General features: G+C 34.6%; 1 protein-coding gene across 1 annotated transcript; it reads right to left on the bottom strand.

The window, feature by feature from the left end:
* Nucleotides 1-4543: 4543 nt before the first annotated feature.
* Nucleotides 4544-6268, bottom strand: LOC114174350 (putative pectinesterase 63). Its single transcript, XM_028059187.2, has 4 exons — nt 5731-6268; nt 5451-5657; nt 5117-5358; nt 4544-4997 (listed from the first exon to the last, which is right to left on the bottom strand). Exons 1-4 carry the CDS (start codon nt 6220-6222, stop codon nt 4838-4840), a joined length of 1101 nt encoding a protein of 366 aa, XP_027914988.1. The 5' UTR covers nt 6223-6268; the 3' UTR covers nt 4544-4837.
* Nucleotides 6269-10482: the final 4214 nt, after the last annotated feature.

The raw sequence follows: 10482 nt of genomic DNA, 5'->3' as shown, positions 1-10482 counted from the left end.
CCTAACCTGTACCGGTTTTAACCTAAACTAAACATCTAAGGGGACAACCTACACCTCATATCACCAACATAAGCCATCAAGGGAAGTAGCCGGCCTAGACCGACTACTCCAGCATATCCGATAAGATTAGAGCCTAGGCCGACCACTTCAATAAACTCAGTATGATGGAAGCCCCCGCGTTCAATAAACCTTAAGGGTCTGGGTTAGGGCCCAGGCCCACTCACAGCCCAAGTTAGAGCCCAAGTCAAGGCCTAGCCCATGGGATGATAAGACATCATTAATGCTCTATAAATACACATGGACCCCAGCAATTAAAGGTACGTATTCATTAATCACTGATTTGACTTTAGGAGAATTTTGACTTACTTGAGCTTCGGAGACTCTTCTGCAAGTAACCCCTCCTGGGTCCAAGCTAACATGTATCGACCGGGAAGAGGCCAACTGAGGAGATAGCGGGCTACATGGTAAGGTGACGCTTGTGCCTAATCTATCTTATTTGTTCTTCTGCAGGAACATTAACCTAATTTCTAAATAGGCTTCTATAAATAGAGTGGTAGGCTTTCATTATTAAAATACAGAAGTTAGAGAAGTCTGAGTACTTGAGAACTCTCTGTGGGAAGACTTTAAAAAAGCTAGTAGGGGTAGAGCGATAACTTTCATCAAGTGGGATCTTGAGTGATTGAGTGCTACTACTATTGCTAGGAGAAGTCGATGATCCTTTGTGTGATTCAAAGGAGGTGTTCATTCCTTGTGTGATTCAAGGAAGGTGTTTTCATCCCTTGTGGATTTCAAGGAAGGTGTCTTCATCTCTTGTGTGATTCAAGAGAGGTGTTTTCTAAACCCTAATCTTTCTTATCATTGATTGTAAGTTTGGTTTATTTTAGTGATTGAATTAATCTCATTTTTTAGAGATTAACAACTGGACGTAGGGTCTTTTGATCCGAACTCGTATAAATACTTTGTGCAATTTTCTCTTCTCTACTCTCTTTATTTTATTATGTTTATTAAAATAAAGGAAAGAATTTTAATTGATCTTTGATATTAAAAGGGAAAATTTTGAAAGCATAATTTTTATTAAGAACCCATTCACCCTCCCTCCTGGTTTTTGCCCAAACGCCAAACATTTCGCTCCGTGATACCAACAAAAACTAACTCAAACTGGATGGTGAATGCTCAGCATCCCAAGCGTGGAAATGTTTGCTTTGTAATTGGTGCGGTGGAGGACCTTGGTAAAAATGTCAGCAAGTTGATTGTCTGAACGAATCGGAAGAAGACGAAACAAGTTATGTTGAATCCTTTTGCAAACCACATGACAATCAATGTCAATGTGCTTGGTAGGTTCGTGGAAGGTGCGGTTGTGAGCGATGTGTCTTGCTGATTGACTATCATAGCACAACAAGGAGATTGGTTTGAACTTGTGAGTCCTGGAGGATATAGCTAATCCACTAGATCTCACATGTAGTGGTTGCAAGATCCATATATTCATCTTCTAAAGAGGACCTAGAGATGGTGCTATGCTTCTTAGTCTTTCAGGAGACCAACGAACCACCTAGAAATATGCAAAACCAGTAACGCTTCTTTTGGTTTATGGGCATGTAGCCTAGTTAGAGTCATTGAATTCCTTAATCTGGATATCAGTTACAGCAGGGAAGAAAATACCATGACCTGGATCAACCTTAATGTATCTGAGGATATGTTAAGCAACTTGGTGATGGTGTATGGTTGGTCCCTGCACAAATTGGCTGAGTAAATGTACAGAAAAACTAATATCAGGCCCAGAATGAGTGAGATAGAGAAGCTTCCCTATTAAACGTTGATAAGATTCTGTTTTGCAAGTAGGTTTACTAGTGTCAAAAATGACTTTAGTGTCACCCACAAGAGGGGCCAGACATGGTTTGCTGTTAAGCATTCAAGTTTTGATTAAGATGTCCAAAGCACACTTCCGCTGACATAAGTGAATTCCTTTCCTTGTTCTAGCCACCTCAAAGCCAATGAAAAATTTTAATTTGCCAAGGTCCTTAATTCTAAAAGCTTGATGGAATAAATTCTTACTTTTGTTGATGACTTCCATGGAATTCCCAGTTAAAATCACGTCATCTATATAAATTGGTAAAGTAGTAAAAGTATCACTAGATTTCTAAACAAAAATAGAATGGTTAGATTTTGACTGAAAAAATCCAAGTATTATAAAAGAAGAAGATAGTTTGGCAAACCATTGTCGGCTTGCTTGCTTGAGACCATATAGGGATTTGGTTAAACGACAAACTTGCCCCTGTTTAGATATATTCAACCTAGGTGGGGTGTCATATAAACTTCTTTGTTTAGCTCTCCATGAAGGAAAGCATTATCAACATCAAGTTGATGTAGGTGCCAGTTTTTGGCAAATGCAAGGGCTAGAAGAATTCTTAAAGTGCTTAGTTTAGCAATAGGCGAAAAAGTGTCAAAACTCCTTCAAGGTGAGAATACCCCTTAGTAACTAACCTAGCCTTACACCTCTCTTAGTCCCATCAATAATGTATTTAATTTTAAAAACCCATTTACACCCTATAGGTTTCTTACCACTTAGCATATGAGTTAAGACCTAGGTGATAACGTTGTCGTTGACGCGATCAAATTAATACTACTTATCTATAACAACTTCAGTCTTGTTAAGATAGTAGTCAATAAAATAAAAAGGGTAAAGTAACCTAAAGTCGTCTCCCAACGAACACAAAATTTCTTTTTAACAAATTAGTTCTTATAAAATCTATACAAAAGAGTTAGTCAAAGAAAATAATAAAAATATAAGAGGATTAAGATAAACAAGAAAGAAATAGAAAAGATAAAAGGAGATAAAAACAATAGTAAAGAAAATAGATTGATTCCATTGTTTTTTCAAAATAGATTCATCATCGGTTATCTAAAGATTATTGCTCAATTAATTATTGTTGTAGATTTGCAAATTAATCAATGTAAAGTCTCAAATAATTTGTTGGCGTTCTCACTTTTAACCAAAGTACAGTCTCAATTAAAAGTGAGAACTTTTAGATTATCCATAGTAAATTCAACCAAAGTACAGTCTCAATCAAATTTTACTATGCATAATCATGTCTATTCTTTAATCTCCTCACCAAATAAAAAGCTTAATTAATCAAAGTAAAGTCTCGATTAATTTTAATTAGAGTAAATACCTTTAATCAAAGTAAAGTCTCAATTATTGGTAAAAACTCATTCAATCACATGAAAGTTTCTAAATAAAATCAAAGTAAAGTCTCAATTAAATTTAAAAACCCTTGAACTCATATGATCAACATGCATATAGATTTAAAATCATTACTTTTTACTTGTTTCAAGGATAAAAGACATAGATGAATTAAAACCTCAACAATAATTATTTTAATATGCTTTCCTTCATTTATTTTAATTATTTTATTATTTTTCCATTTAATATTATTTTTCTTACTATTATTTTTCTTTTAAACATTTTATATGTCGAGATGAAATTGGGTGTTGACACTGGGGAAGAGAATGAGTACCCTAGAGAGGAGGACTACCGAATCATAGCAATCAAGAGTGTATAATTGAATCTAGGAGTGTTTGGAGTTGAAGTCTTTATAAATTATATATTTGGCTCTATAAGAACAATAACCAAATTTTGGTGTGTGCAAAAATAAGTTGAGAGGATATATTTTTCTCAACTGATTCCACCAAAATTAATAACAAAATCTTAAGGAAAAAAGATTAAAAATGCCTTTAGAGTAAATAGAAACTTTATTTAAAAATCTAATCGAATAAAAATATTTCCTAATTCGTCAACTATTGTGAAATGAGCTCATATTTAAAGGAGGAGAGATATCAGGCAAGAACTTATAGAAAGAAGGTGGAGTGAGAAAAAGAAAAAAAAAAATAAAAGAGACACCGAGAGAGAAAACAATGAAGGAAAATCTCACACCCAATTTTTGTATTTTCAACATGATTTTATCTATTTTAAATGTTTTATTAAATAATTGTCTTTTAAAATAACGAAGGAAAATCTCAAACCAAATCTTTATATTTTCATCTTAAGTAAATGTACGTAACTGTATGTCTATTGATTTTAATCTTAATTCTTTTATATAATTATAATTGATAAATAATACTTATTTAAGTTTTACTTAAAGAAATATATTAATGGAAATACATTCTAGAGTGACTTTGCGTCTTTAGTTATTGTTGTTTTTAATTTTATTTATTTTGAATTTCTACTCAATAATTTATTTTTAAGCATATAGGTAAAATACTTTTATCCACATATTATTTAAAAGTTACTTCAGATATAACTTATTCTTGTAAATCCTATTCAAAACTTATTTTAGTACCTGAATTTGATAACTGAATTTCAAGCACCTTATTTAGGTAGTTAAATTCAGTAGCTTAGTAACGTATTTCTTATAATGTTGATGCAATAATTTTACAATATTGAGAAGGATTTATTGTACGTGCAACTTACTTTGTTGATGTTCACCATCTTCAATTTCAATTTGATTATGTATTTAATTAATTACAAATATAATCACAATAGGGCTTCAAATTAAAATATAATTCATATTATAATCGTAATTACAAGGGCATAATAACTAATTTAAAAGTATTATGCAATAAGAACGAGAAGGTTTCTTGAGTGATGAATTTTCTGAAGGGTGTTAAGACTATGCATGCACTAGGTGGCTATGGACTAATCATAATATACAATGATCTCACCTATAATTTGAAAATACTAAGCTAGACGAAATAAATTATAGGACACCACAATCGGAGAAGGTGACCAATATTCCAGCAATTCATGATGCACTAGAATGTGTTGAGTAGTAGTAATTAATCATACTTTGGGAGGAGGAAGTAACCATTTTGAGCCTTCTATCATACCAAGACCAAGGTAATGCTTAACCTCTGCGTATTTAAGTTTCCTTGTCAAATGAGAACGCCCTGTGGCATCTGCACCAGGTCCTGTGTTCATATACTCTCCAAAATAAAGAGTTCTGCAGTTGATCAAGTATGAAAACGAAATATTGTTTAGAAGTTTATAATTAAAACAAAGAAATAGGAAGTATTATGCATCACAAAACCATTGTCATGAAAAATTAAATTAGAAAGTTACTTGTCATATTCCTTGTGATTATTGTTACTCCACCCTGCCTTGTTGAAAATGTTGCCCATGTTACAGTAAGAAAAGATCACTGTGGAATAACCAAACCATGCTCTTCCCAAGTAAGCACCTGTTCCAGTTCCAGTAAGTTCACAATGGACAAATGAGAAGCCATTGTCCTCTTTCTTACTTTTTCTTGCTTGTGCGGTTATAAAAGTAAGCCCTGAATCACCTAGCGTTCTTATTTCACAATTCTGCATCAGAAAATAAAACCTCAATATTTATTGAAACTATATTTTGAGCACCATATATTAAATGTAAATGGAGTTTAGGAATTTTTATATACCACATATAATGACTTTCCACTTCCAAAAATGTAATCAACAGTTCCTTGAATGTAGCAGTCTTTGAAAAAATGTCTATTTGCATCATCCAATAATGTGTCTTGGTAACTATAAATCTGGCAATTATAAAATGTGGCTTTGTCTCCAGAAATTCGTAATGCAACTGCTTGACCTTTTACCGTGTTTAGACCAGGTCTTGGTGCGGAGTTCTAAAACATCAAATTCGTAAACCACATAAGAAATTTTTTAACAGAAATGTTGAGGCATTCATAGTATACTAACCCGGATTATTATGTTTGCCCCCACAAAATAGTCTGATAAAACAGACAATGTCCCACTTTCAACAGTGCCATATTGTTTTGCCGTGCCTCCATAGGTCAATGTTGGCATTTGCCCTGGGGTCCCATAGAAGGTGATGAAAGGTTTGTTATTTGGAACAACGATTTTCTCTTTGTAAGTTCCAGGTCCAATATGCAAAATTACACGCTTCTTGTTCCCGTTAGGTATGCTTTTAAGGGCATCGGTGATGGTCTTGAATTGCCCTTTGCCATCTTGCCTTACCTTAATCACCGTCTGACCTTGTTCAGCAGCTACTAATTGACTGTCTAGAGTACCCTTTCTGTTATTTAAAGGCTTTACATTATTTGAAAACCATTGTCCTAATTGAGTCTTATCAGAAGGCATTGGTGTATCGGCAGACAACACAACCTGGGTTGTCAGAAAAACTACCATCAGAGTCAGCTGAATGCTAAATCTTGTAGGTTTTGAGGCCATATTTGAAGTTATTTTCTTTTTTATGTTTTTTTTTTTTTTTTTGTTTTGATGAATACACAATTGCAACTCAATTTATAAGAGGTACAGAACATTAGGGACTCTAAGTTTGAAACATTGCATATATCTAGGAGAGTTATTTTCATTCAATGGCCCTTCTCGTTTGAAGCTAAAATTAACTCGGAAGTTAAAAGTTGAGGCAACTGAATTGTTACAGTAGATCATACACGTATATAAATTGAAACAGAAAATATTTTCTCCACACATAAAATAGCACAATATTTTTGTGCAATAACAATAGGTCATAAAGAAATTAGGAAATATTAGAAGGTAGATTTTTATACATCATTAGGTAATGGAAACTTAATATATTTTGCTATTCCTTATGATTCTTTTTTGTTATTAAAAATGCTAGAAGGAAAATATATAAGAATGTATTTATTAACACACTTTGTCCATTTTCTCTTCATTAGTCAAAACATGTTTTTAAGTATGTTATTTTGGAACTTTAACACCCCATTTAATTAATAAAAATAATTAATGGAAGCGCCACACAAAAAAATGTAGAAACGCATTCCAAGAATTTAAACCTTACTCCTTACAGTATTCGAGGCACACCATGATGCCAAAACATAACAGAATACAAGAACCAAAGACTAACAATAGATGATAGGGTATTAAAGAGTAAAGCAATACATAGGCCATAACCCTAACGAAAAGCCCAAACAAAATGTGATGTCCAACCCAGACAGACTATGCAGCGCAATCATCTCTTCCTGGTTGACCTCGAGTGTCTCTCGCATCTGCTCACATTAACAAGTTGATGATCATCAAAAAAGAAGAATGACCACATACAAGACAATCAAACAAGCAAACAGGGTAAGCTAGAGTAGATACCATACATCAAGCAATCACATGATATTACACGATCCAAGCAGTACATATATCATCCAATCATGTTATGACTTCTCAAGCAATACACTAGACTCTGACTGAACTCATCCGGATATGTATAATCTAGTCAGATTCAGCGGATGCTTGCACTTGTGGTGGATACCTCTGCTCACCCCTGAGCTGTTCACCCCTGAGCTAAGTGTTACAATTGTTATAATGTTTCAATCCCCTACACACAAGGTTAGCCCTTAATGAGTTTCAGGCCTCCTACTACTCTCACCACAAGAGTCAGTTCGTTCTAAGTGAGACTAACTGACTCCTTAGAGTGTCAAGATGCAACCTTACCTTGAATCCTTACCAAATTATACGGATGGGGCACCACCATGAACACCCACTAACAGGAGTCATGGAATTACGTCCCGACCACTGAAGCACGACCTTGAAATCTCACCTAGAGATTTCAAGGAATTACGCACTGACCCATAACAAATATATTCAAACAATCAAATAACAATAATCAAGCATTCAAACCCCATGTCAACCATTGTAACCACTTCCCATTCGTATTCCATGTTGAATCCATACCATCTCATTCTTCCCAATTCACACATATAGAAATTAGGTAGATATTAGAAGGTAGATTTTTATACATCATTAGGTAATGGAAACTTAATATATTTTGCTATTCCTTATGATTCTTTTTTTTTATTAAAAATGCTAGAAGGATCATAGTTAGCTATAGTTCCTGTAAAATCCCAGAAAATGGTATTTTAGAAGTGATAGTGGTTTAAAAATAGTGAGACTCGATTATTTTAATATTAAAAAGGTTTTAGTATAAATAGAATTGTTATAAACGAGTTTCATTATTTTAAAACACATCATCTCTCTAGAAACCACTTTTCTAGAGCTCTCTGACTTCTCTCTAAAAGTTCTGTCTTTCCGGTCGTCTGATTGAAGAACCGAGACCGTAGGATTGATCCTCTCGGCAAGCTCTTCAATTTGGACCGATCAGTTTCTCCGTTCGTGTAAGTTAAGTTTCCGCTGTCTTTTTGGTCTTTTCTGTTTTCTATGGCATGTAAACCCTCTTTCGCTTGCATGTGCTGTTTTATTTATCAATATGAGTCTCTGCTGATCAGTGATCATAATGATATGTCCTGATCGTTCTTGTGATGTTTCTATATGTAGATAGAGCATCTTGTGGAGTTAGAGACGTTTGACGTTTATAGAGTTGTTTAAGCAGGAAACCAAGTAAGGGAAGCTAATGTCTATTATGTCTCACAAACCTGTTAAGAATGTTATTATATGATTATTCTGTAATTGACTGATATATGCTTGTTTGTAGTTGTAGATATATCAATATTATATGGTTTAAGAAAATTCTTTAAAAGTCATTAGCTTACCCTTCTTCTGTGTTTTTGTCTTGTGTTGTATGTTTTCCTTTTACGATGATCACCTATTCGGTGGGAGCAGTGGTGGATGCTGTTTCAGAGGCACCTCTAGAGGTTGAGGAGTCATCTTTTAGGTCGGAAGGAGGTCTCAATGAGAAATTGTTGTAAGTTGTTAGCTTGTGTTTAGGATTAGAAAGGTTTGGTATGTATAACATATATTTATATAGTCTGATCATTTGTAAGACTGTATTAATATACTTTATACATTTGTTTATTTGTTTTGAATACTAAGGTGGAATATCCTATTTTATTAGTTTTAAGCTGCTAAAATTGGGATGTCACATTTTGGTATCAGAGCAGTTCGTCCTTAGGATGACTTGAGGGTTGTGGGTTCGTCATGTCTTGTAGGTTTAAGTACTCAGGTTTAGTAGAATTCGTTTGTGAAACTAGAAGTATTAACAACAGAAAACATCTTGATATAGTAGTGAGGGTGCACACTCATGACTAGATCAGAGGTAGTTTTCCTTTCTTAATTCTAATGGTTTGGGGATATAAGAGTGATAGACCAAAGGTTTTGGCTGTTAGTAGACGTTAGAGTTTTGTTTTTTATGTTATGGTTTGTCTTCATTGCACTTCTGTGCCTTGTGTTTAGTGTCTATAGTGATAAAGAGATGCAGATTCAAGGTCAACTTGACCTACTAACCTTTATGAAGGTTGGAAGGGATCTCTGAAACAACTTCTTGCCTCAAAGATATGAAGTTGTTGTATGATGCTTATCGATGAGTGAGGGAAAGCTATGTTTTTGGTGTGTAGACTAAGATGTTGGAGTTGAGCAACAACGTGTGGAATGAAAGAGGTTTAAGACAAGTTCTTGGGATCAGATACCACAAGCTTTACAAAAGGAGTTAAGTCTAGAGGTTAGCATAGGGGAAGATATCAGTGTGTGCCAGTGAAACAATGTTTGAGAAAATTAACTTGGTTTTACCTTCGGGTAGTGTTCAGGTTCAGAGATATGCAAATACAAGAGGTTCGAGGAGAAATGTCATTTGATATAGTCATATGACCATATCCATTGATTTTCTTGGATTGGTAAAAGAGAAGCAGATGGAAGATCCTAGGTCGCAGGATAATGAGGTTGTGTGGCACAGAGAGAGTTAAGAAAAGCAGGAGACACCGAATGTGTGTAAAGACGACAAATCTCTTGTGGGAGGTTAAGATGGAGTAGAGTTTGAGGATCAATCAGGTAGGCTAATGTTTCCTAAGTAGATGGAGAAACAAATTGTGGATGATATTGAGGTGGCATAAAAGTTTTATGCTAGGTTAAAAAAAATCAGAAAAAGATGATTAGATCTTTTCAGTTGGTAGCAGCGTCAAAGTCAAGTATAGTAGGGATGTTGCAAAGAAAGTAGTTCACATGAGAAGAAAAAAAAATTGACCTTGGTATGAGGAAGAGGAATTCAAGTATTGAAAGATGAAGCGCATTGTTGAGTTTAATCTTGTGAGAATGGCAGAAACTAGTAAAGAAAGAGCACAGTCAAGGAGAAGAAAAGTCAAGAGTGGTCGAGATGGTGTTCATTGTAGTTGTTGCTGGAACAGTGAGCGCAAATGATTAGATTCAAGGATACAAGGTATAAAGGTGGTGGCTGGACTAAAGGTTTGAGTTTCGCTTAGGCTAGGATATTTTTTACTGTCGTTGATATGGTAAATGAGTCATGGTTAACTACAAGAGGGGAGTTAGATTTTAAGTTAGTGGTTTTGTTACAGTTGCAGACAAGTGAAGTTTTCTTGGGTGTGTAGTTTGTCTCGTGGTGATCAAAGGATTCAAACTGAAAGTCAACGTAAATTGTTTCCTTAGCAAAGTTTGGAGTATAATCTCCAGGGTAATTGGGTTTCTTTCCAAGCTCATTCTTGAGGATTGTGATGTCAAAGGAAGTCATGTTCCTTGTTTCAAGAAGGTGAGTAAGTGGATGTGCATCAAGTA

This window comes from Vigna unguiculata, chromosome 2 (assembly GCF_037176805.1).
Source record: "Vigna unguiculata cultivar grain cowpea cultivar isolate G323 ecotype 2 chromosome 2, ASM3717680v1, whole genome shotgun sequence".
NCBI classification, from domain to species: Eukaryota; Viridiplantae; Streptophyta; class Magnoliopsida; order Fabales; family Fabaceae; genus Vigna; species Vigna unguiculata.
This window is presented reverse-complemented; position numbering and strand designations above follow the sequence as displayed.

Excerpts from the sequence above, each read along its gene's own strand:
- LOC114174350 (XM_028059187.2), bottom strand. The coding sequence starts at position 6,222 with ATGGCCTCAAAACCTACAAGATTTAGCATTCAGCTGACTCTGATGGTA. Across the intron at positions 5,359-5,450 it reads GTGGAAAGTCATTATATGTG|AATTGTGAAATAAGAACGCT; the intron begins GTATATAAAAAT and ends TTTCTGATGCAG. Across the intron at positions 4,998-5,116 it reads AATCACAAGGAATATGACAA|AACTCTTTATTTTGGAGAGT; the intron begins GTAACTTTCTAA and ends GATCAACTGCAG.